A 27,213-nucleotide genomic window follows, 5' to 3' on the forward strand; every position below is an offset into this window, starting at 1 on the left:
AATTTTTTGAGAATGTAACTAGTAGAGTGGACAAGGGGGAACCAGTGGATGTGATGTATTTGGACTTTCAAAAGGCTTTTGACAAGGTCCCACACAAGAGATTGGTGTGCAAAATCAAAGCGCATGGTATTGGGGGCAATGTAGTGATGTGAACAGAGAACTGGTTGGCAGACAGGAAGCAGAGAGTCGGGATAAACGGGTCCTTTTCAGAATGGCAGGCAGTGACTCGTGGGGTGCCGCAGGGCTCAGTGCTGGGACCCCAGCTCTTTACAATATACATTAATGATTTAGATGAAGGAATTGAGTGTAATATCTCCAAGTTTGCAGATGACACTAAGTCGGGTGGCAGTGTGAGCTTTGAGGAGGACGCTAAGAGGCTGCAGGGTGACTTGGACAGGTTAAGTGAGTGGGCAAACGCATGGCAGATGCAGTATAATGTGGATAAATGTGAGGTTATCCACTTTGGGGGCAAAAACATGAAGGCAGAATATTATCTGAATGGCAGCAGATTAGGAAAAGGGGAGGTGCAACGAGACCTGGGTGTCATGGTTCATCCGTCATTGAAAGTTGGCATGCAGGTACAGCAGGCGGTGAAGAAGGCAAATGGTATGTTGGCCTTCATAGCTAGGGGATTTGAGTACAGGAGCAGGGAGGTCTTACTGCAGTTGTACAGGGCCTTATTGAGGCCTCACCTGGAATATTGTGTTCAGTTTTGGTCTCCTAATCTGAGGAAGGACGTTCTTGCTATTGAGGGAGTGCAGCGAAGGTTCACCAGACTGATTCCCGGGATGGCAGGACTGACATATGAAGAAAGACTGGATCAACTGGGCCTGTATTGTGGAGTTTAGAAGAATGAGAGGGGATCTCATAGAAACATATAAAATTCTGACGGGACTGGACAGGTTAGATGCAGGAAGAATGTTCCCGATGTTGGGGAAGTCCAGAACCAGGGACAGAGTCTAAGGATAAGGGGTAAGCCATTTAGGACTGAGATGAGGAGAAACGTCTTCACTCAGAGTTGTTAACCTGTGGAATTCCCTACCACAGAGAGTTGATGCCAGTTCATTGGATATATTCAAGAGGGAGTTAGATATGGCCCTTATGGCTAAAGGGATCAAGGGGTATGGAGAGAAAGCAGGAAAGGTGTACTAAGGGAATGATCAGCCATGATCTTATTGAATGGTGGTGCAGGCTCGAAGGGCCAAATGGCCTACTCCTGCACCTATTTTCGATGTTTCTATGTTAGGCAGTCCCTTGGAGCTGAGGATGACATGCTTCCACACTAATGAGTTCCCAGGTAACTGATGAGTCCAATGCAGGACCTAAAGTCTCTGCCACAGGTGCAGCAGACGGTGGTTGAAGGGACGGATGGGTGGGGTGCTTGGGTTGTTGTGCGCTCCTTCCGCTGTTTGCGCTTGTCTTCCACTTGCTCCCGGTGAAGAGACTCGACGTGTTCGGCGCCTTTTCGTATGCTTCTCCTCCACTTTGAGAGTTCCTAGGTGTCGGTGGGGATATTGCACTATTTCAAGGAGGCAGCTGAATTAAAGAGACAATGAATTTATTGAACTAAATATGGAATCATTTTAAAATGGATATGTAGTTACATAATGGGTTTTGCTCAGGTGATAACGTACCTTCTTATTTTCTGTAGTTTCCAATATAGGCCCACAGAAGGTCAAAGCAGAGGGATAATATCTCTTTATGAACTATTTGGAATTAGTTCAGCAAAATGTGGTAATTGTCATAGTCTATTAGATGCAATTTTTTGTCCCTAGTTTAAACTTTGGCTGATTTATATAGTGTATGCTATATTTTTAATATGTATGCATGACATGCTGGTTGTTGGCGCATGTCAAATGGAATGGTGCATGGTTTCCTTCCAACTTTAATTCCGTTCTTAAGATAGCTATAAATATGAGTGCCAAATGAAGCCTCTTCAATTATATTCACAATAGAAACATTCTCTAGTACTTGTGCACAAGAAACTGCTGAGTTAATTGGACAATGAAGCTTGCATGACTGACATTCATTTCACTGCTGGCAATATTCTTGCATACATATTCAACTTAGACAGTTCATGGCTGAAGGTAAGTAACAGAAAATTAGCAAAAAGTTGGAGTTTGGTGGCTTAGTTTAATTGGAACAATTTTAAAAATCAAATCAAGTGTAGAACTAAAACTTGATGAACTTAAAATCAACCCTATGTCAGACTCTAGATCATGGAAAGAGAGTGAATTTCATACAATATTCTAGGTTTATATACTTGTGGTTTCTGTAACATTGGGATGAGCCTCCTCTTCCATTTACAAGCAAAAGAAAACTTATTGATATTGATAGGCTATGTTTGGCTAATGCAGCTTTTTAAATATAAAAAAAACTTGGGTGTCACTCTGATGTGGCGTACAAGTAGCCACAAGTAGTTACATGTGGTAAGATTCGGATCACTTATGTTCAAAGCAAAAGCTGTCATCTGTAAATTGTAACTTGCCTTTAGTTACACAAGTGTCGAGGCTGTGAATTTTTTTTCAAACCCACAAACGAGCTGGCATTTGTGTTGCAACTTTTAACACTTAAATCGTTCATTTGTTGCTTTTCTCTGCCCATGTTTTAAAATATATAAATACTCCAATAGTTATTCACTCCTCATCCACAAATGGAACATTGCCTTTTTATAAATTTGACTTCATCCTATTGCTTTCCTTGGCTGCTTTTGAAAAGCTTAATTTGATTAGATTAAATGATACTTGTTTAACTTATCTTTATGCTTGCTTAAACATTGCATATGAGGATATTAGGTCATATGCTCATATCTCCACAGCTTCTAGGTTGCCACAACTCATTTTCAGAAATTTTCTTTAGAGCCAGAATTTTAGTTCCCAGTGCAATTGGGAGAAGCATCATTTTGCCACTTCAATAGCTTTTAAAAACACTTTTTGAGCAAATATTTGCAAAACTTATGTTGGACATTTGCTCATCTAACTTTGCTCATTTCCAAAGTGGACAATACTGTACACCAGTGAATGCAACCGATGGTATACATGCTCAAAAAGGTTCATCATTGCTGTAAAGTGTAAGTGTATAAATAGATGGGTTAGCTAAAATCTTTAAAGTTAGTCATCCAACAATCCACACTATATTCCTTCTCAGAATGGCATATGATGGAAACTGCCTGTGTAGTATTTCTACAAAAATCAGGTGGCAAACAGTTAAATTTATTGTTTTCAGTATTTTGGACTGCTGGTAGTAAGCCTAAGTTAAAATACTTACTGATATTCTAGAGATTTTAACATGTGAGTGATGGGAGGAAAAGGAAGAGATTAATGTTTTGTGAAATGGAATGCAAAAAATATTTTAACTTGGAAGCCATGTAGACTGATAGCTGAGTTCTGTCTACCTCAGGACTTCTCCATGCTTATCGAGAGGGGATTTTTGGTGTGGTGATGCCATTTTCACCAAAGATTCTAGAACTTCTCCATCTTTCGTTTTTAGCAAAATTATCCTTTTCACCAACAGCTTGTATTTATATAGTGCCGTTAATGTAGTGAAACATCCCAAAGTGCTTCACAGGAGTATTACAAGATTAAAAACTTTGACACCCAACTGCATAAGTAGAAATTAGCACAGGTCACCAAAAGCTTGGTCAGAGGTAGGTTTTAAAGAGCGACTTGAAGGAGGAAAGAGAGGTGTAGACGGAGTTCCAGAGCTTGGGGCCTAAACAACAGAAGGCACGGCCACCTATAGTTGAGCGATTATAATCAGGGATGCTCAAGAGGGCCGATTTAGAGGAGCACAGACATCTCTGTGTGGTGGGAGGGGAGAGGGGCGGGCGGCATTTGTGGGGAGATTATAGAGATAGGGAGGGGTTGAGGCCATGGGGGGATTTGAAAATAAGGATGAGAATTTTGAAATTGAGGCATTGCTTAACCGGAAGCCAATGTAGGTCAGCGAGCACAGGGGTGATGGGTGAGCGGGACTTGCTGCGAATTAGGACACATGCAGCCGAGTTTTGGATCACTTCTAGGTTACGTAGGGTAGAATATGGTAGGCCAGCCAGGAGTGCATTGGAATAGTCAAATCTAAAGGTAACCAAGGCATTGAAGGCTTAGCAGCGGATGAGCTGTGGAGACGGGAGATGATAGAGGTGGAAATAGGCGGTCTTAGTTATGCTGCAGATATGTGGTCGAAAGCTCATTTCATGGTCAAATATGACACCAAGGTTGCGAACAGTCTAGTTCAGCTCCGACAGAAGTTGAGGGAGGGATGGAGTCAGTGGCTAGGGAACGGAGTTTGTGGTGGGGACTGAAAACAATGGCTTTGGTCTTTCCAATATTCAATTGGAGAGCAATTCTGCTCATCCTGGACAAGCAGTCTAACCATTAGAGACCAAGGAGGGGTCGAGAGAAGTGGTAATGAGGTAGAGCGCTGGGTGTCATCAGCGTGCATGAGGGAAACTGGCTCTGTGCTTTTGGATCTTGTCACCACGGGGCAACATGTAGATGAGAATTAGTCGGGGCCAAGGATTGATCCTTTGGGGACGCCAGTGTTATTTCACCCTTATGAGTTGATGACTTGTGCTGGGTTAGTGCTACCACAACTGCTGGCAGTCCTCTGCTACCTTACCCAAAAATGCCGAAGTTAAATGTGGGACCCAGAGCAGCAAGTAGTGATGAGCTTTTTGACTCCTAACTGCTCAATCACCCCACCTGACTCTATGCCACTATAATGGCTCCATTTCCTATGGCACTGTCTTGCTCCCTTTCAAAACTGCAATTGTTCCTTCCAAAAAAAAGCCAACATCTCAACGCTTCTGTTCTCTCTAATTATCCCATCATCTAACCTCCTGTTTCAGTCTAAGGCTCCAAACTATCTCTGCCACCTCATTTGTCCTTGTATCTCTTCCCACACTCTGCAGACCTCTTGATTCTGATTGTCACCTGTGGGCCAATGGGTTGCACACTCGCCTTTGAATCATCTAAGTTGTGGATTCAAGTCCCACCCCAAAGACTTGAGCACAAAATCTAGGCTGACACTCCATTGCAGTACATGTTGGAGCTGCTGTCATTTGGATGAGCTGTTAAGCAAAGGCCCTGCCTGCCCCCTCAGGTGGATGTGAGCATGGCACTATTTGAAGACGAGCAAGGAGTCCACCCTGTAGTCGTGACCAATATTTATCCCACGACCAACATCACTAAAACAAATTATCTGGTTATTGTCACATTGCTGTTTGTGGGATCTGCTGTGGGCAAATTGGTTGCCACATTTACTATATTGCAACAGTGACTGGACTTCAAAGTACTTGGGCTGTAAAGCGCTTTGGGACATCCTAAGCTCAAGAAAGCCGTTGTCTTTGGTCCCTGCCACAAACTCCAATCCCTGACTACTGTTGCCAGCCCTCTCCATGGCAACTGTCTGAAGCTGAGCCAGACTGTTTGGGGCCCTGAGATAAGCATCCGACCACATCCACTCCTTCACCAAGACTGCCTATGTCCACCTCTGTAACATCGCCCGACTGCAACCCTGCTTCAGCTCATCTGCTGCTGAAACCCTCATCCATGCCTTTGTTACTTCACTATTCCAATGCTATCCTGGGCGGCCTCTCATCTTCCACCTTCCATAAACTCCACTGTCCGTATCTTCATGCACATCAAGTCACGTTCCCCTGAGCTTGCTCCCGGTCCGTCAACGCCTCAATTTGAAACTCCTCATCCTTGTTTTCAAATCCCTCCATAGCCTCGCCCCTCCCTATCTCTAACCTCCTCCAGCCCTATAAGATCTCTGCGCTCCTCCAATTCTGACATTTTAATTGCTCCACCATTGGCGGCCGTGCTTTCAGCTGCCAAGGCCCCAAGCTCTGCAATTCCCTCCCTTTGGCTGTTCACCTCTCTAGAACTATAACCTAACCAGAGAATATTGTGCCCAATTTCCCGACTGCACCCAAAGCAGAAACTTACCCCGCTATGCTTAATGTGCATAAATGATGGTTTGATGGCCACAAACTTTAATTTTCATAACATCAATATGATAGAGGGACTTAAAGAAGGAAGGTGGCTCTGTTTAATGCTTTTCTCGGGCTCTAGGTTTCTGCTGATTTCAGCTTGTTTTACATTGGTTTTTATGTTCCTGAGTGTGCTAATGCCATTTGCAGGACTTTGGCTGTAAGTTCCCATCGGCATAGAAATCAGTGTAATTTCTGTGTAAGCGTGATTCAGGAAATTCTGGGCCAATGTCTCCTCCATACAACTTAAAAAAAAAAAAAAATACAACAACTGTGAAGCTATGGGATGTATTTGCCTGCACTAGCGATACTGTGCACAAGTGTTCATGGTTTCTTTTTTTGTAACTTGCGTATATGTTTATTTTAGGTATGGCACGGAAAGAAGAGCATCTGACTCCAGTCCAAAAGTCCTTAGCTGTTCGGTAAGTTGTTCGAGAACTGGTTTGGAAATAACTCCATGCTTGGGCTGCTACGGTTAATTTAGCTTTTAAATATGTATGATTTCTTATCCCAGAATAATAACTGTATATTGCAACATCTAGGAAAATTTTGTACAACCCATTCCGTATGTTATATTTGGCCTGTATTTTCTGATGTGGTGCATTCGGAATCAACGCTGACTCCTGTGAAAATAGTGCATTGAAAGGTGAAGTTCATTGTTATCATGTATTTGGTAGCCTGCTCTGATCATGCCTGGGCCAGCTAGCCTTGTTTACTTGAGCCTCCTTATAGCCTCTTTCCAGTCTTTGAAATTTGGATTTGATCAGACAAATACGGGATGAAAGTCCATGCTTTAAAATGAGTTCACTGTCCTATCACTGCAGCTGCTTGAGTCACTGATTTTCTTCAATTATCGAAGAAACAAAGAAAGAAAGACTTGCATTTACGGGACTAACTATTTGTACTGCACTTTTTTTGACGGATAGCCGTCTGTCCAGCCCCGACCCCCACTGCCTTTTCTGCACTTTTTTGACAGACATGTGGCAAGCCTGCCCCCTGTCAAGCCCCACCCACCCGGCCGAGTCATTCCATCCACGTGGTGCCAAGAAGCAAGAACTGAGGCTCCGACTCAATTTTCTTCCCCCTCCCTCCCCGGCCGGTCTTGGGGCTGCGAGTTGGAGGGCCTTGGGTCCGCGAGTGAGGGGCGGGGGGGGGGAGAGAAAGAGGAGGGAGAGGAGAGTGTTATGTCTCAAATATATCAATGTGACTTGAGTACTGTAGACTTGAGTAAGTGTGACCTTAATCTCTTTCTTCTGACTCCAGAGTGCTCGCACAGCATGGCAGGCCTGCTTATGGTGCAGTGCTCCCAAGGGATGCTGGGATCCCTTGGGACTCCAACAGATGCGCCTTCTGGTGGCAGTAGAATGCTGGTTACAATGTGTTGCATACATAACATCACTGCCCCCCTTCGCCCCCCCCCCCCCCCAAAGTCAATAGTACACTTATTTACAGGGTGAGACGATCTGGGGCTTTCTGCTCCCTATTCGATTGTCTCAGTACAAACACAAGTGCAGGTGAGTTGTTTGCCCTTCTCTGTGCTGCTGCGCAGCTGGCCTTGCTGGGGCTGATGGGTTCAGCTTTGTGGTCAAACGTGATATCGGTTGCCACTTGTGTGTGTATCAGTCGAAGTTGGTGGTGTCCTCTTCAGGTTGCTCATGGCTGTCTGTGAATCGCAGTTTGGTTTGGTCCAAATGCTTTCTGCAAGTTAGTCCATTTGCAAGTTTGACCTCAAACACCCTACTCCCTTCTTTGGCTACGATAATGCCAGCCAGCCATTTAGAACCATGTTCATAGTTGAGTACAAATACAAGGCCATTGACTTCAATATCGCGTGACAAATTTGCACGATCATGATACATGCTTTGTTGAAGCCGCCTGCCCTCGACATAATCATGGAGATCAGGGTGGACTAGAGAGAGCCTTGTTTTGAGTGCCCTTTTCATGAGCAGTTCGGCAGGGGGATCCCCGGTGAGCGAGTGGGGTCTTGTGTGGTAGCTGAGCAGGATTCTGGACAGACGGGTCTGCAGGGAGCCTTCCGACACGCGTTTCAAACTTTGCTTGATGATTTGGACTGCCGGTTCTGCCTGGCTGTTAGATGCGGGCCTGAACGGGGCAGATGTGACGTGCTTGATTCCATTGCGGGTCATGAATTCCTTGAATTCAGCGCTGGTGAAGCATGGCCCATTGTCGTTGACGAGGACATCAGGCAGGCCGTGCATGGCAAACATGGCTCATAGGCTTTCGATAGTGGCAGTGAACGTACTTACAGACATTATTACATACTCAATCCATTTTGAATAAGCATCCACAACAACTAAAAACATTTTGCCTAGAAATGGGCCAGCTAAGTCGACGTGGATCATAGACCACAGTTTCGAGGGCCATGACCACAAACTTACCAGTGCCTCCCTGGGTGCATTGCTCAGTTGAGAGTAAGTGTTGCATTGGCGTATGCAAGACTCCAAATATGAGTCGATGCTGGGCCACCACACATGGGATCTGGCTATAGCTTTCATCATTACTATGCCTGGGTGGGTACTGTGTAGGTCGCGTATGAACGTTTCCCTGACTTTCTTCGGCAAAACCACACGATTGCCCCACAAAAGACAGTCCACCTGGATGGACATTTTGTCTTTGCACCGCTGGAACGGCTTGATCTCTTCTTGCATCTCCGCTGGGACGCTGGACCAGCTCCCATGGAGGACACAGTTTTTTTACAAGGGACAGTAAAGGACCCTGGCTGGTCCAGGTCCTGATCTGGCGGGCCGTAATGGGTGACTTTTCGTTTTCAAATGCATCCATCACCAAGAGCAAGTCTGCAGGCTGTGCCATTTCCACCCCGAGAGCATCAACGCAGTTCTCTGTGCCTGGCCTGTGGCGAATTACATAGTTATATGCAGACAGCGTGAGCGCCCATCTTTGGATGCGAGCAGAGGCATTGGTATTAATACCTTTGCTCTCTGAGAATAGCGATATGAGCGGCTTATGGTCAGTTTCTAACTCTAACATATGCCCAAACCGATATGGTGCATTTTTTTCACCCCGTAAACTCATGCCAGAGCTGCTTTTTCAATCATGCTGTAGACCCTTTTGGCCTTGTACAAATTCCTGGACGCAATGTTCCCGATTCGTTTGCTTGTTGTAACACACACCCGACCCCATACGAAGACTCATCGCAAGTTAGCACTAAACATTTACATGGGTCATACAGAACAAGCAGTTTGTTGGAACATAACAGATTTCTGGCTTTCTCAAAAGCAGTCTCTTGTGATTTCTCGCCCATACCCAGTCATCTCCCTTGTGCAGCAACACATGTAGAGGTTCGAGCAAGGTGCTCAACCCGGGTAGGAAATTACCAAAATAATTGAGGAGTCCCAGGAACGACCGCAGCTCCGTCACATTCTGTGTTCTCGGCACGTTCTTGATGGCCTCCGTCTTGCCGTTGGTGGGTCTGATGCTGTCTGCCGTGATTCTTCTCCCTAAGAACTTGACCTCTTGCGCCAGGAAAACTCACTTCGAGCGTTTCAACCTGAGTCCCACACGATCTAGCCGACTTAGAACATCTTCCAGGTTTTGCAAGTGTTCGATGGTGTCCCGACCTGTGATTAATATGACGTCCTGAAAAACCACGGTGTGCGGAACCGACTTTAGCAGACTCTCCATGTTCCTTTGAAAAATAGCCGCGGCTGATCGAATCCCAAACAGGCATCTATTGTAGATGAACAGATCTTTGTGCGTATTGATGCAGGTGAGGCCTTTTGAAGATTCCGTCAGCTCCTGCGTCATGTAGGCCAAAGTCGGGTCCAACTTAGTGAACGTCTTCCCTCCTGCCAGCGTCACAAATGGGTCGTCTGCCTTGGGTAGCAGTTACTGGTCCTGCATTGAAAAACGGTTAATCGTTACTTTATAGTCTCCACAAATTCTGACTGTGCCATCACCCTTGAGAACCGGAACAATTGGACTGGCCCACTCGTTGAACTCAATCGCGCGATGATACCCTCTTGTTGCAGCCTGTCCAGCTCGATCTCCACTTTCTCTCGCATCATGTATGGCACCGCAAGTGCCTTCGTGCCTTGTGGTGGATGGGTCATGTACCAGGAACCAAGTGGACCTGCACCTTCGTCCCAGAGAAATTTCCGATGCCTCGCTCAAACAACGATGGGAATTGCTCAAAACCTGGGCACATGAGGCGTCGTCGATGGACGAAAGCGCTCTGATGTCGTCCCAGTTCCAGCGGATTTTTCCCAGCCAGCTTCTGCCGAACAGTGTGGGGCCATATCCATCGTGGTAGTTTGTGCACCGCTCCATCATAGGAGACTTTTACTGCTGCACTGCCAATTAAAGGGATCAGCTCTTTCGTGTAAGTTCTCAGCTTGGTATGAATAGGGCTCAGCTTGGGCTTTGTGCCTTGTTGCACCATAGCCTCTCTAAGGCCTTTTTGCTCATGATATACTGACTCGCACCCGTGTCCAATTCCATGGATCCTGGAATTCTGTTCTTCACCTTTTAACTTGATCGGTGGACATTTCATGGTGAAGGTGTGTACCCCGTACACTTCTGCCCCCTCGGTTCAAGTCTCTAGTTCAGTTTGATTCTCCGTGGATCGGTCTTCCTCTGCAACATCTGCACATTCGCTGGAGGTGTCCCATTGTTCCACAGCCTTTGCACGCATAGTGTTTGAAGCGGCATTGATGAGCTCGATGATCACCTCCGCAGCGCCAACGAGGTGTTAATTGCCTCGCATTCATGCTTGATGGCAGACTCTGAGTCATCTGAGGTTGTGCAGCTGCAGGTGTGTACATTCTGCCATCTGCATTCCTGCCTGAAAATGACATTACTTTGTGTACAGTACTTGGCGAAACATCTTTATGCTGCGAAATTTGTTTGGTGTTATTGCTGGTGGACATAAATGCCTGGGCTATCGTTATGGCTTTGCTTGGGTTCGGTGTTTCAACAGTCAATAGTTTGCGAAGGATAACCTCATGGCCAATGCCAAGCACAAAAAAGTCTCAACATTTGCTCCAGGAATCCATCGAATTCGCAATGTTCTGCAAGGCGCCTTAGTTTGGCGACGTAGCTCGCCATTTCCTGGCCTTCAGACCGTTGACATGTATAAAATCAATACCTTGCCATCAGAACGCTCTCCTTCAGATTTAAGTGCTCCCGGACCAGCGCACACAGTTCTTACTATTTGGTGGTTGGTTTCACCGGATTCTGCATGAGGCCATAGGTTGTTGCCCTGCAGACGGTGAGGAGAATCGTCCTTCGTTTGGCAGCGTTCTAATTCTCTTCCAGCTCGTTGGCCATGAAGTATTGGTCGAGTCGCTCCACGAAGGCTTCCCAATCGTTGCCACCTGAGGATTTCTCCAGGATAACAACAGTTCTCTGTTTTTTCGCGTGGTGGTTCGTTATCTATTACCCGTTGCCAGTTGTTATGTCTCAAATAAAGCAATGTGACTGAGTACTATAGACTTGAGTAAGTGTGACCTTAGTCTCTTTATTCTGACTCCAGAGTGCTGGCACAGCATGGGAGCCCTGCTTATGTGCAGTGCTCCCCAGGAATGCTGGGATCCCTTGGGACTCCAACAGATGTGCCCTCTGGTGATGGTAGAATGCTGGTTACAAGGTGTTGCATACATAACCGGGAGTATTCGAGCGGGGAGGAAGAGAAGAGAGGGATATTGGGGGGGGTGGGGAAGAGAAAGAGAGAGAGAGGCTGGGTTCGGGGGGGGAGGGAAGAGAGAGAGAGGCTGGGGGAGGGGGGAAGAGAGAGAGAGAGAGGCTGGGGGGGGGGAAAGAGAGAGAGAGGCTGGGGGGGAGAAAAGAGAGAGAGAGGCTGGGGGGGGGGAAAAGAGAGAGAGAGAGGCTGGGGGGGGGGGAAAAGAGAGAGAGGGGCTTGGGGGGGGGGGGGAAGAGAGAGAGAGGCTGGGGGGGGAAGAGAGAGAGAGGCTGGGGGGGGGGAAGAGAGAGAGAGGCTGGGGGGGGGGGAAAGAGAGAGAGAGGCTGGGGGGGGGGGGAGAAGAGAGAGAGAGGCTGGGGGGGGAGGGGAAGAGAGAGAGAGACTGGGGTGGGGGGGAAGAAAGCGAGGCTGGGGGGTGCGGGGAAAGAGAGAGGCGGGGGGAAGAAGAGAGAAGCTGTGGGGGAGCAGGGGAAGGAGAGAGGGAGGCTGGGGGGTGGGGGAGGGAAGGGGGGGGAGAGAAAGGCTGGGAGGGGAGCGCTGGTGGGGTGAGGGAAGCGAGAGAGAGGGGCACTGGGTGGGGAGGGGAGGGGCAAAAAGAGAGGCACTGGAGGGGAGGGGCAAAAAGAGGCAGGGGAGGGGCAAAAAGAGAGGCGCTGGAGGGGCAAAAAGAGGCGCTGGAGGGGAGGGGCAAAAAGAGAGGCGCTGGAGGGGAGGGGCAAAAAGAGGGGCTGGAGGGGAGGGGGAAAGAGAGGCACTGGAGTGGAGGGGCAAAAAGAGAGGCGCTGGAGGGGAGAGGGAAAAAGAGAGAGACTGGTGGGGAGGGGAGGGGGGAAAGAGAGAGGCGAGTGGGGGGAGGGGGGAAAGAGAGGCGAGTGGGGGGGAGGGGGGAAAGAGAGGCAAGTGGGGGGGAGGGGGGAAAGAGAGGCGAGTGGGGGGGAGGGGGGAAAGAGAGGCGAGTGGGGGGGGAGGGGGGAAAGTGAGGAGAGTGGGGGGGGGAGGGGGGAAAGAGGCGAGTGGGGGGGGAAGGGGGGAAAGAGGAGAGTGGGGGGGGGAAAAGAGGCGAGGAGGGGGGGCGAGGGGGGAAAGAGAGGCGAGTGGGGGGGGAGGGGGGAAAGTGAGGAGAGTGGGGGGGGAAGGGGGGAAAGAGGCGAGTGGGGGGGGAAGGGGGGAAAGAGGAGAGTGGGGGGGGGAAAGAGGCGAGGAGGGGGGGCGAGGGGGGAAAGAGGCGAGTGGGGGGGAGGGGGGAAAGAGAGGCGAGTGGGGGGGAGGGGGGAAAGTGAGAGGCAAGGGAGGGAAGAGAGGCGAGTTGGGGGAGGAAGGGGGGAAAAAGAGAGGGGCGAGTGGCGGGGGGCAAGGGGGAAAAGAGAGAGGAGAGTGGGGAGTGGGAGAAAGAGAGAGAGAGAGGCTGGGGGAGGGTAAGAGAGAGGCTGAGGGGGAGATGGTGTGAGAGACTGAGACTGGCTGGGGGCGGGTGGGGACGAAGAGAGTGAAAGTGGCTGGGGTGGGAGACGGAGGTGGGAGTGGGGGAGGTGGAATGAAAGACTGGCTGAGGGGCGGCGGGGAAGAGAGTGAGAGTGGCTGGGGGCAGGGGGAGAATGAGAGTGAGCGGCTCGGGGCGTTTGGGGGGGGGGGGGAAGAGAGCAAGAGGCTGGAGGGGAGAGGGGGAGACTGGGGAGAGAGGGGGAGACTGGTCGGGGGGGGCCGGGGCGGAGGGAGAGACTGGCGGGGGGAGGAGAGAGTGTGCGAGAGGCTGAGGGGGCGGGGAGAGAGAATCTGGGGGTGGGGGGTGAAGAGAATGAGCAAGGTGGGAGGGGAAGAGAGAGGCTGTGGGGTGGTGGAAGAGAGAGAGGCTTGGAGAAGGAGAGGAGAGGAGAGGAGAGGCTGGGCTGGGGGGGTGGTGGAGAGAGAGGCTGGCGGGGGGAGGAAGAGAGTGAGAGTGGCTGGTTGGGAGGGGCGGGGGAGATAAGAGTGAGAGGCTGGGTGGAGAGCGAGGCTGGGCGGCGGGTGGGGGAGAAGAGAGAAGAGAGTGGGAGGCGATAGACTGACTGATGTGGGCGGGAAGAGCGGGAGGGACACAGAGGGTTGCGGGGGGGGCGTGATGGGGAGGAGAGACTGATCACGTTCTTCCATACACAATGCCCCATCTGTAGCGGGGGGATGCACTTGCGCTTGGGTAAGGCATTTTGGCTGGGGGAGAGATGTCCTTAGACTGGGGTACGGGACTTTAGCTGGCCCTTGCTGTCTTCTGGGGAGCTCTGTCCTCCATCACTTCAGCAAGTCAAAGTGGATCGAATTACAATTTGCAAAGTCAATGAGACCTTGGGATGGGCGGATCCAGTCTCGCATTCCTGTGACACTTCAGGGTGTGGCTTATCCTCCAAGGGGACCAATTAGAAATAAGGGGTGGAGCCTGTTGGCCATTTTTGCAGTACAAATAAGCATGTCCTACATTTACATAATGCCTTTCACAATCACCGGTCTCAAAGTGCTTTACAACCAATGAAATACTTTTGAAGTGTAATCACTATTGTAATGTGGGAAACGCGGCAGCTAATTTGCACACAAGTAAGCTCCCACAAACAGCAATGTGATGACCATAATAATCTGCTTTTGTTATATTGATTGAGGGATAAATATTGGCCAGGACACCAGGATAACTCCCCTGCTCTTCTTCGAAATAGTACCATGGGATCTTTTACGTCTACCTGAGAGAGCAGATAGGGCCTCGGTTTAACATCTCATCCGAAATACGGCACCTCCAACAGTGCAGCTCTCCCTCAGTACTGCACTGAAGTGTCAGCTGAGATTTTTGTGCTCAAGTCTCTGTTGTGGGTACAGAATTGAGTCACCTGGGGAGAACTGCAGTGTGTGTGCATTTAAGTATACATATGTGGAGTTCTGCTTCACTGAGTCATAACGATACAAGTAAATTTGTATCACTGAAAATAGTCAATACCTTCAGAGCAGTGTAAAGATAGTACAACAGTACTTTTATCTCTTTCCTTAATATGTTTTCTTTCTTCTCTCTCTCTCTCTCTCTCTCTCTCCTCCCCATGCATACAACTAGGCTGTGGGATTTGTGGTTATCTACATCTTTTCACTGGAATTGTACTTTTTAGTAGGGTCACTTCACAAGTACCTCCTTTAATTTTCTCACTCTCCAATGAGTGATGCAAAGATGTATGAAATTGCTGAATGTTGATCTGTTCGTAACCTGGAATTGTATGTAATAGAAAATCAGAAATTAAATGAAAGCAACAGACTAAAAAATAGGGGGAGAGGAGAGAGAATTAAAAAAAAAGCTTCTTTTATAATGGGTTTAAGAAAATCTCTTTCTTGATAAACTCATTCAAAGTATCAAAACACTGAAGTCAATGTTGCAGCATTTAATTCATGAGAAGCCACACAAGTACCCAGTTGCCAACAATATCAATTCTCAGCAGAGTTTTTGCAGAGTATTCTTGAATGCTCTGAACTTGACCTTGTTTAAAATAATGTTTTCCACCACAGGGACGTCTATTTAAACTTTTACCACTGGAGTATGATGTGGAGTTGTCTTGAGTGCTACATTATGGTAATTTAATTAAAAAGTTCACTTGTCTTTTCCCCTGTTTTTTGGTGCATCAATACTGCAAACTGGTCTATATTCCTGCGTTCGTGAATCACTTCATTTCCTTCTGTCAGATACTAATGATTACAGTTTAATTGTTAGCAAATCTTAATACAATCCAAAGTAGCAACTACTAATTAAAATTGAAAAATAGTCCGTGAAGGAATTTTCAGAGCTCCGTGTAATTATATTGATGCAAAGTTGTTGTCGCCGCCCCCTCAGCCTGCCCCCCTCCCGTTTGTTCTTTGGATGTGAGTGATGCTGTGAGTAAAGCCCATCCCTAGTTGTCCTGAAATGGTATTGGCTGCAGTCCTTGAGCTGATGATGTTAGGAAGGTAGGGAATTTCAGAATTTTGACCTACAACTACAAAACAAATGGCAATAAAATGTTCATTACAAAATAGAGTGTGACTTGAAGGTGATGGTGTCCCTATCATCTTGCTGTTCTTATCTGTCTTGATTGTAGAGGTTGGGAGCTGCTGGTGAAATAAGCTGTCATTTATGTTGTCTGCTTTTGAGCCAATAAACTGAAGGGAATGGGTCAGATTTAAATTTTGTAATTTGCAAATATGTGTTCAAAATGGAATCGGGGCTACAAGCTCGGAGATTGCTGCTGAAATAAGCTTAAGTTTTTGGGGGTTTGCATCTATTATTATAGTTTTTATTCTGGTGCTTAACTTTCAAACAAGCTCTGATAACTCACTGGAGAAGTATTAAAAAACAAAGTACTTTATTATGTAAAGTCACACACCCACTTCCAAGCAATCTCTCTACATTTTCTATCCAGCAAATCCTGAATGACCTCCCCCACCCCACCCCACCAAGCCAGACCCATATTAGTAGGCTCGACCCTGCTTGCCAAATGCTGAGCACTGCCTGCTTATTACATTTATTTCTGGGAATACAGAAATCAATATTTAGCTGCTCAGTCTTCCAACTTCATTTCAAGATTGGGTGTTCTATTGTGAATCTGCACCTGTTTGTAAAATCTAAAATATCAATTTCTATTGTTGGGAAAGCCCAATAATTCAATATTGGCCTGAGCTTTGATATTGCCCACTGTTTCCTTGAAATTGAATTGGTGTCATGCAAGAGGATCATGAATTTTTGATGAAAGGAGCAGCAGGTGGTTCTATCTCTCTGCTCTTGTTTCTAGTTCTACTGATTTTCCTGTTTGAATTTCACCAGCCTGCATATTTGGGAAGCTCTGTTTTCAATGCTGCTCCTTTATTGGTACATAACATAAGCAATTGAGTAGCAGTTGACAGCTGTCCAATGATCCAGGATTACAATTTTCAAAATGGGGGTAAACACAAGCAGAGCCAGAAATAAGGGGCCCAAGTTTCCACACGCGCCTAGAACGGCACAGTCCCGACCTGGACGCCCGTTTTTCGCACCACAAAGTGCGCCTAAAAAAAATCCTCTGTATTCTCCACCTCCCTGCAGGTCCTCTGGCCCTCGGCGCAGCGCAAGCTGTGGGGGGGGGTGGAGCCAGGTCCCTGCGCCGAAAACAGTGCCGGGACCTCTGCACATGCGCGCTACAGTGGGCACGCAAGTGCAGTAGCTCAAGGCGCCCGAAACTGTGTGGGAGGGGCCCGAAGTACGCAGCCCCTAGCCCTGGCCGAATGGCCTCACTGGGGCTGCGTGAATAAGGTTCCTCCCACGGCCAGCTCCTGCTTCCCCCCCCCCCCCCCGACCAGACCCGACACCCGCGTCCCCCTCTGCCTCCGGACCGGACCCGACACCCGCTCCCCACTCCCCGGACTGAACCCGACCTGACTCCCGCTCCCGCTCCGCCCCCCCCCCCCCCCCCCGGACTGGACCCGACCCGATTCCCGCCCCCGGACTGGATCCGACCTGACCTTCCCCCCCCCCCTTCCCTCCCTACCCCCTCGCTCTCTTTTTCCCCCCCTCCCCCCCGGCTCTCTCTTCCCCCCCACACTCTCTCCCTCCCACACTCTCTCTCTCTCTCTTTCTCCCTCCCACCCCACACTCTCTCTCCCTCCCACCCCACACTCTTTCTCCCTCCCTCCCCCCGAACCGAACCTACCCGACCCGACCCAACACCACCTACCCGTAAATCTGGTGCTGGGGACGGGCCCTGCCCGAAGTCTCGGGCCGGCCCATTCAGCCTTCGATCCCGAAAGGCCTGCCTGAAGCACTTTCACACAGGTAGGAAGATGGTTTATTTAATCTTTTCTTTGCTTATAAATGTTTATTCAGGTTGGATTTATTTGTATAAGTATAAATAAGAATTTATTATAGAATTTAATGACTTCCCTCCCCCCCCCCCCCCCCCCCCCACCTCGTTCTGGATGCCTAATTTGTAACCTGCGCCTGATTTTTTTAAATGTGTAGAACAGGTTTTTTCAGTTCTACAAAAATCTTCACTTGCTCCATTCTAAGTTAGTTTGGAGTACGTTTTCACTGTGGAAACTTTGAAATCAGGCGTCAGTGGCCGGGCATGCCCCCTTTTGAAGAAAAGATTCTGTTCCAAAGTGGAACTGTTCTAACTGACTAGAACTGCAGAAAAAAAAATGTGGAGAATTGCAATTTCTAAGATAGTCCGTTCTCCACCAGTTGCTCCTAAAAATCAGGCGCAAATCATGTGGAAACTTGGGTCCAATATGCTGTAAACAAACAGTCCTGAAAAACATGCTAATGCCTGGTGCAATTATTTATTAATTATGGAGTATGATTCTTAAGAACAAAGAGCAATGGGTATATCAAGAGATTGTGCCCGAGTTTTGAGAGTTTGATTTTATGAGAAAGGACTGCCTCAGGACATTAACGAGAGGGTTTGGGAAAGAATGAGTTAGGCCAGCAGATTGTACAGTGAATCTTCATGACAATACAGTGAGAATGCAGAGAATTAGTAAAGTGTAAAGGACATTTTTTGAGAACAAAATATCCAGTTTCAAAAATAGTCCTAAAATCCTGTGGCTTTTCATGCCAGCTACCGAGTCATGGTTATAGAGGGAAGAGAGGTTGTCGCTATAGGAAGTCGTTGGTTTGAGGTGAAGTTAATCTAGATAGAATGAATTTGTTTAGACTAGAATGCCTAGAAGTTTAATCACTTGTGCATAGTAGATTTGAGGAAAGATCAATGATTTTTAATGTTTGAAGTGTGGGCTGAACATTATCCTTTCGTCCCCTGCTTTTCCTGGGCCTGAGATACTAAACAGCAGCAAAATACTGCTGCTGGAGGAAAATTACATTAGTTCCACTTTGATTGTACTTGTCTCTAATTTTTCTACAATTATATAAAGCATTGTATATTTCCTATTTTAATAATTTTTGTATCTTTTTTTTTAAAGCAGGAGAAATTATAATTAAGTTTTTAATTCCTATTGCCTTATTCTCAGTTTGTAGGTGCTGAAAATGTTTCATTGTTTTGAAAATCCAAGATGCAAGGTTTCAGACTGAAGGCTGTCTGTGCACTGGCATAAGAAATAGGAGGTTGGAGTTGAAAATAGTACATGAACATTTCTGAAGTTTTTAGTAGAACTATAAAAGTGCAGATCTTTTATTCTTTTATATATTTTTCACTGAGTTTCTTAACAGTCAGTTGTTTTGCACCTGTCTTGTTAGTTGGCATGCTTCTTTCCACCCACTTGTCCACTTGTTTATATTTTAAGGTCAGTTATTTTTTTGATCCACAGCTTCAAGAAAGTATTAAGGAGCTGAAATTGTGTATCGCCCCTTTTGGAGGTGGTAATCTTTCAGAGGCCAAACATTCTGCGCTCAGCGCAGAAGTCCCGTCCTGAAAGTGAAATTGGGCTTACCGCCCCCGACAGGAAGTGGAATGCAATGTCATGCGCTCCATTTCCTCTCGGCGAGCTCGGGGTCGCTACCAGGGCAAACGTCTGAGCACTATGCGGCCTCTCTGCATAGCGCTGACTCGTTCCAAGGGCCCTCCCCTTCCGTTAAAGGGGATGCTGCGAGCACTGCAGGACATTTGATGGGCCTCCACTCGGCCACCGGGGATGCATGCCGTGGCTGCAACCCAGCACCAAAACGAGTGTCTGGCTGCACGATCGCGGAATGGACTCTGAGGCTGGATCAGTAAGTCGGAGGGCTTCGCAAAATGGTGGCGCGCACCTCCCCTTTAAATTTCTCTCCGCAAGCAAAGTGCAGCCCGGTTCATAGCCCGCAAGGCTGGCACTGACATTGCCCACGGCAGCCTCACTGGCCGCTGCCCAATTTCTACCGTGGGGCGAAAAGAGGTCTCCACGCTCATCATTACTGTCATGTATCCTACATGGTTACTGCTTGTACTATTACAACGTGTGCCACCAGAGGGTACTGCAGTGGGAGACTTGCAGGTTACCAGTACAGGTGTACCTGGCCTAGTATAAAAGGCAGGCCACCATGTGTGATCCTCACTCTGGAGTTATCAATAAAGGACTAAGGTCACTACAGTTAAAGTACAACACATTGCCTTGTGTAGTCATTATTAGAGTATCTAAGGACATAACAATTACGTCATCGCCAGAGGCACAGTGGCCCGAGGCGCTACCAGTGGGGGCGCGGTGCTACCGGTTTCGGACTTCCACTAACTCCCGCGGGAGCCAGTAGTGCCCCGCCCCTCCCGGGCAAAAACACTTTAGTGCCCCCCCAGAGGTGCTAACAGCAGGGAAATTTCACCCCCGCATTTGTGCCAAATTTGTTGAAAGTAGTGTGATAACTAAGGAGGTATGCTCACTGTAATTAAGCTCTTTTTTGTGATTTGAATTCCAGAACCATGCCAAGTCTATTGGAATATTTAAGTTACAACTGTAATTTCATGGGTATCCTGGCGGGGCCATTATACACCTACAAGGATTATATTGCTTTCATTGAAGGCAGGACATTGCACGTGAAATGTGCTGAAGTAAATGGAAAAGGAAATGGACGATGTGGAAAAAGTGAACCTTCGCCTGTGGTAAGTTTTTTTTAAAATGGTACTCTTGTTTCACCTTGGAATTTTACTATTATTTTGAAAATCAGCAAACTGATAAATATAGTTGATATTTTAATATGTTTATTTTATATCATGATTTAATTTACTATAAAATAATTCTCCCTTCGGTACCCTCTAGACACAGTAGTCTAGCTTACCTAGCTCTAGGAAAGCCATGTATCAAGCAAGCATGGAAACATGTTATCGGATTGCAGATAGATAATTGCTCCACATTGCGACCACGTGTTGCATCTAATAAAGCCCTAGGATCTCTATCATTACACCAATTTGTTTTGTCCCACACAAATTTTCTTTGGTAATAAGGGGGCTAGTGTTAGCAAAGGTTTGGGACAAATTCTTAAGCCTCTCAGTTGTGGACCTGGCTGGTTCAGATTGAAGAGTCTACCACAAATGAGTTACTTTGAAACTTGGAACTACACACGGTAGATGCTGAGAGGGAGTTAGATATGGCCCTTACGGCTAACGGGATCAAGGGGTATGGAGAGAAAGCAGGAAAGGGGTACTGAGATGAATGATCAACCATGATCTTATTGAATGGTGGTGCAGGCTTGAATGGCCGAATGACCTACTCCTATGTTTCCCCTCGTGGAGGAATCTAGAACTAGGAGGCATAGTTTCAGAATAAGGGGTCGCTCATTTAAGACGGAAATGAGGAGGAATTTCTTCTCAGAGGGTCGTGAATTTTTGGAATTCTCTGCCCCAGAGAGCTGTGGAAGCTGAGTCATTGAATATATTCAAGGCTGAGATAGACAGATTCTTGAACTGGGTTATGGGGAACAGACAGGAAAGTGGAGTTGAGGCCAAGATCAGATTAGCCATGATCTTATTAAGTGGCGGTGCAGGCTCGAGGGGCCGTATGGTCTATTCCTGCTCCTATTTCTTATGTTCTTGTGTTCTTAAATTGCCAAGCATTTAAAATTGGAGCCGCTTAACAACCAATTGATTTGCCGTCTTTTCCAAACCCCGAAGAATCAAGGAGGGTAGTCTTTAGTTGGTCATTAGATAACTGACCAATACATGCTTGAACCTCCAGGGGAGAGAAAAATTGGAGGGCATGTTAATGAAGTAAAAGTTTTCAACTACTTTCAGATTGAGTGATTTATTGATTTATTTTCGATCATAGAAGTGACTAGAATGGCAGGACATTTTCGGTGCTGCTGTGTGGAGTAGTTTTATTATATCTGTTGGCTTGACAATATATGGATGTGATCTATGTACGTTTTTATGGGGTTTTATTGCGACAAGAATTCACAAGCAGTCCATTGGACAATGGCAGCTAAGAAAAGGAAACTTCAGAAATTTCATAAGAGAATGAAAAAATGATTTTGACCAGAAAGCAGCAATACAGAAAAGTTCAAGAGCCGTAGGGTGATATATTTTTTTTAAATAAGTCATCCCTATTCTCTTTTGGTTGTGTGTGTGCAAGAGAGTTTTGCAGCAAGGAAGACAATAAATAGAACACCCATAAAAATATTTTCAAAAGAGCAAATCCAGTAAGGCAAATTCTGGCAAGTACCCTTTCTATTATGAAATAAAAAGAAAATGCTTTAGATATGTTTGATTTCCAGCAGTTTGCAGTTTTTTTTTATCTCTGCTGTTTTGAAAATTGTGTTTCTAGTCTGAAGAGCAATTAATTGGTTGATGTGACTGCAATCTACTCATTATTCAGTCATTTCTTGCAATAAAAGTTTGAGTTGTCCAATAATTTGAATTAAGCAACACCAGTGAAACAGCAAAGTGGGAATTTAGTACTTTAAAAGATTTGAATTCTCAAATTTTTTGAAGTAAGCAACTTTGGATTAAACGGAACAAAGTATAGAATGAATTGCAGTAATTATGAGCAACTGTGCCAAAAATAGATTTTGTGAAAACCTGAAGATATTGTTTTATTTTATAAAATAATTTTAATGTTTAACTTCCTTCTGTGTTTTCTTTCAGTCAGCTGTACTGTGCAAGCTCCTTGTTTGTGGGATTTCTTTGTCATTTCATCTGACAGTCACTAAGGTGTTCCCAGTCGCATACAATATTGACGAAAACTTTGTGACTACAGCGTCCTTAACTAGTCGAGTGTTGTACCTATATATTTCATTATTGGCTGCCAGACCAAAATACTATTTTGCTTGGAATCTTGGTGAGCATTTCAAATGTTTTTGACTAACATGGAAGCACTGACTTTTGTGAATGTTTTAAATATCCGAGACTATATTTTTTTCTATTCATGGAATGGTTTATAAATGCATTTTTAATAGATAAGTCTCCAGGGCTAGAAAAGCATAATGGTGACCTCCAGTGGTTAAAGCCATGAACTAAATAAACAGGGAGGATCTTTCTTTTTTTTTAAAAATCCTTTTATCTTCTAACTTCATGTACAGGTTGAGCGTCCGAATCCAGAGCTCCGAAATTCGGAATGTTCCAGAATCCGGACACTGGGCCGATCTGAAATCCGGACTCGGCCATCCAACCTCCGGCTGCCTCAGCACCGCCCCCCGACATTCCCCCACTCTCTTCCCCCCCACCCCGCACCTTGGCTGCCCGAGCTTCTCCCCCACCCCTCTTTCATAGAAACAGAGAAAGTAGGTGCAGGAGTAAGCCATTCGGCCCTTCGAGCCTGCACCACCATTCAGTGTGATCATGCAACTTCAGTACCCAATTCCTGCTTTCTTTCCATACCCCTTTAGCCATAAGGGCCACATCTAACTCCCTTTTGAATATATCTTAACTTTTTGTGGTAGAGAATTCCACAGGTTCACAACTGAGTGAAGAAATTTCTCCTCATCTCGGTCCTAAATGGCTTACCTCTTATCCTTAGACTGTGACCCCCTGGTTCTGGACTTCCCCAACATTGGGAACATTCTTCCTGCATCTAACCTGTCCAATCCTGTCAGAATTTGATATGTTTCTATGGAATCCCCTCTCATTCTTCTAAATTCCAGTGAATATAAGCCTAGTCAATCCAGTCTTTCTTCATATGTCAGACCTGCCATCCCGGGAATCAGTCTGGTGAATCTTCGCTGCACTCCCTCAATAGCAAGAATGTCCTTCCTCAGATTAGGAGACCAAAACTGCACACGATACCCAAGGTGTGGTCTCACCAAGGCCCTGTACTACTGCAGTAACACCTCCCTGCTCCTGTACTCAAATCCTCTCGCTAGGAAGGCCAGCATGCCATTTACCTTCTTTACTGCCTGCTGTACTTGCATGCCTACCTTCAATGACTGATGTACCATGACACCCAGGTCTCGTTGCACCTCCCCTTTTACTAATCTGTCACCATTCAGACAATCTGCCTTCCTGTTTTTGCAACCAAAGTGGATAACCTCACACTTAACTCAGCCGGCTGACCCACCCTCCCCTTCCCTACCTGCCTTGGCCCAGGCGTTTCCAGACCGAAATCCAGAAATACTCAAACCTCGGCCTGGGCGTTTCCGGGCTCAGGACGTCGCAAAGACATTCCAAAATCCGGAATGGCCTCAGTCCCGAGGTTTCCAGTTTTTGGACGCTCTACCTATACAATGTGAAAATTAGCCAATTTAAACTTAAAATCAGTAGTGCTGAGTGGATAAAGAAGACTTTTCTTTAAAGCCTGATCTGCAATTGATGTGTGTTTTATTTTTAAAAAAAACAATGGGCAGCTCAATCCAAGATTTGGGTTTAAAAAAAACGCTCGAGTGGCTCATAACTATCATAAGCATTCTTGAAATCAATTGATTCTGTATTTGTCTTGCAGGTTTATCAAGATATCTAGTTACAGTAAATTTTAGTCGGCACTATTGTATATACTAAGAAACTGATTTTTTTTTAAAAAAGGTCCTTTGCCTTCCACAGTCCCCCCCCACCACACACCACACACACACACACACACACATTTTATTTGCTTCCTCTCAGCACCACACTTTGTCCTTCAACTAGTATAGAATTAATGATTGATTTTCTATAACAAAATTCAGTCTAAAATCATGCTATTTATGATTCTGACGGTCTTGAGGGGAATAACGCAGTTATGGAGGATCAGTGATGTTCTGGATTTTAATTGAGCACAGACTTAATGTAGTAATTGACTTGTCTGAAAACTGAATTGCACTACCTGTATTTTTCTTTAAGTAAAGTGTAATGAGATAGGTTTAAGTGAGTATTTTTGAATGTTTGAGAGAAAGTAGTATCCGAAACCGGTGACCTTGGGCTTTCATTCTTTGGTAAAACAGTATACCAGATGTGTTTGGGAAACATTCGATGAAGATCCCCCTAAAGTGTGTCCATTGCATACATATTTTTAAGATCAATTGTAAGCTGTCCTTGTGTTCTTGTAGGCTGAATTGTTTTTCTTCAACCTCCACACACACTCTCTCTCTCTCTCTCCTGTCTTTCCCCTCCCCCACAGTGAAAGATAGGAAATAAAGTAGCAAAGATCAACAGAATTTGAAATATGGAATTTAGTGCTTTATAGTTACAGGAAAATCATCCTGCTGGTGGATTATGCCTCTACAAATCTTCTGAGAATGTTTTTCTACATTAAAAGTGAGCAATATTAGATGACCCTTTGAGAAATTAAAACAACCAAGACTGGTCAGCGATTGGTGATGTTAGAGGTAGACATAGGTGGTCTTGTTAATGGAGCATATATGGTCGGAAGCTCGGCTTGGGGCAAGTAGGATGTGAGGTTGCAAACAATTGGAAAAGTTGAAGACCATGGATTTGGTCTTACTAATATTTTACTGGAGGAAATTTCACCCAGAACTGAATATCGGACAATCATGCTGACAATGCAGAGGCAGTTGAGGGGTTGAGCTGGGTATGTGTGAAACCTGACACCATGAATGATGTTCGAGGGACAGCATGTATATGAGGAAATGGAGGGGACCACGGATAGGTCCTGGGGGTAGGGGTGAGGGGCGGGGGGGTGGGGGGGGCTCCAGAGGAAATGGTGGGGTGGTGGAAAAAGAAGCCATTGCTGGAGAAGCTCTGGATATGATTTGGATAGGTAAGAAGAAACCAAGCAAGGGCAGTCCCAATGAGCTGAGCAACAAAAGAGAGGCATTGGAAAAGGATGGTGTGTTCAGAGAGGTGGAAAAGGAAGAGGAGGGATAATTTGCCATGATCACGATCTCAGTGGATGTTATTTGCGACCTCGATTGGTGCCATTTCAGTGGTGTGATGGACAGAAACCTGAGATTCAAGCATGGATCTGGACGAGAACAACACGTTAGAGATGGGGGGAGTAGTTTGCAAGAATATAGGGGTCCAGTGTAGATTTTTTTTTTAAGGAGAGGAGTTATGACTGCAGTTTTGAAAGGGAAGGGGACTATACCTGAGGAGAGGGAACTGTTTACAATGTCAGCTATGAAGGGATAGTGTTCCCTGTAAACTAGAGAAAAATTCAGGTTCAGGGCAAAGGTAGGGGGAATCTTGGGGAGGTTTAACATGTTGGGTGGGCCTGTGTGGTGGTAGCTGGCTTTGACTTCATTTGTGACACTTTTTTTATATAGACATAAATGAAGCAATCTGTAACGGTGGAAAATTGTATGCAGCAACCCATTGAGCAGTGTGGGAGTAAAAGTACGCACTACCTGGGTACCTCAGTGTCCTTTCTGTGCAGTCTGGGATCAGCATACTATGAGTTAAAACCTAATTTCTGCTGAGCTTTGTTGAGCTGAATTGTATAAAAAGGCCTTAAAGTGAGGATATCTTAACAGAAAAGTAGGATAGTAGAATGTGTCAAGTGTCACTCAGCCATATCTAATTTTTAAACATTTGTTCCTGGGATGTGGGTGTCACTGGCAAAGCCAGCATTTATTTAGCCCATCCCTAATTGCCCTCGAGAAGGTGGTGGTGAGCCGCTGCCTTGAACCGCTGCAGTCCATGTTGAAGGTACTCCCACAGTGCTTTAGGGAAGGATTTTGACAAGTGACAATGAAGGAACGGTGATATACTTTCAAGTCAGGATGATGTGTAACTTGGAGGGGAACTTGCAAGTGGTGGTGTTCCCATGCTCCTGCTGCCCTTCCCCTTCTAAGAGGTAGAAGTCGTTGGTTTGAGATATGCTGCCAAAGAAGCCTTGGCGAGTTGCTGCAGTGCATCTTATAGATAGTACACACTGCAGCCACGTGCACCGGTGGTGGAGGGAGTGAATATTTAAGGTACCAATGACGGGGTGCCAATCAAGCAGGCTGGTTTGTCCTGGATGATGTTGAGTTTCTTTAGTGTTGTTGGAGCTGCACTCATTCAGGCAAGTGGAGAGTATTCCATCACATTCCTGACTTGTGCCTTGTAGATGGTGGAAAAGCTTTGGAGAGTCGGGAGGTAAGACACTCGCCGCAGAATACCCAGCCTCTGACCTGCTCTTGTGTGGCTTGTCCAGTTAAGTTTCTGGGCAATGGTGACCCCCCCCCCCCCAGGATGTTGATGGTGGGTGATTCAATGATGGTAATGCAGTTGAATGTTGAGGGACAGTGGTTAAACCCTCTTGTTTGAGATAGTAATTGCCTGGCACCTGTGTGGTTCGAATGTTACTTGCCACGTATCAGCCCAAGCCTGAATATCATCCAGGTATTGCAGCATTCAGGCACAGACTGCTTCATTATCTGCATCATGGTCTGGAATATGTCCGCTTGGTCACCTTGTTTTATGGGAATGGGAAGAGTTTATTTGGGAAATCGGGTTGCTTCTGGTCATGGCAATAAAATAATTAGAAGAGCTAAGTGCATGTGTGTTTACATCATGTTCTGTTGGCAGTGTATGTATCTTTGATCTGTGGTTTGTTGGTGGTATGTATAGAATGCAGTGATCAAAGATGAAATTGGTTTAAGGTTGTGAGGGAGTCTTTGTTTTAAGAACATAAGAAATAGGAACAGGAGTAGGCCATACAGCCCCTCGAGCCTGCTCCGCCATTCAATAAGATCATGACTGATCTGATCATGGACTCAGCTCCACTTCCCCGCCCGCTCCCCATAACCCCTTATCGTTTGAGA

At 46.3% G+C, this 27,213-nt stretch overlaps 1 protein-coding gene across 4 annotated transcripts in view; it reads left to right on the top strand.

Annotated features, from left to right (window-relative positions):
- The window catches only part of LOC139267123 (lysophospholipid acyltransferase 2-like), a 205,027-nt gene that overhangs the window by 143,712 nt on the left and 34,102 nt on the right, over nucleotides 1-27,213 (top strand). For all 4 annotated transcript variants that reach the window (XM_070884953.1, XM_070884954.1, XM_070884956.1 and 1 more), the window contains 3 exons: nucleotides 6,363-6,417; nucleotides 20,026-20,209; nucleotides 22,187-22,379. In XM_070884953.1, the coding sequence (XP_070741054.1) occupies nucleotides 6,363-6,417; nucleotides 20,026-20,209; nucleotides 22,187-22,379 (432 nt within the window). The remainder of the gene's footprint in view (nucleotides 1-6,362; nucleotides 6,418-20,025; nucleotides 20,210-22,186; nucleotides 22,380-27,213) is intronic.

Source organism: Pristiophorus japonicus, chromosome 7 (assembly GCF_044704955.1).
Source record: "Pristiophorus japonicus isolate sPriJap1 chromosome 7, sPriJap1.hap1, whole genome shotgun sequence".
Taxonomy (NCBI): domain Eukaryota; kingdom Metazoa; phylum Chordata; class Chondrichthyes; family Pristiophoridae; genus Pristiophorus; species Pristiophorus japonicus.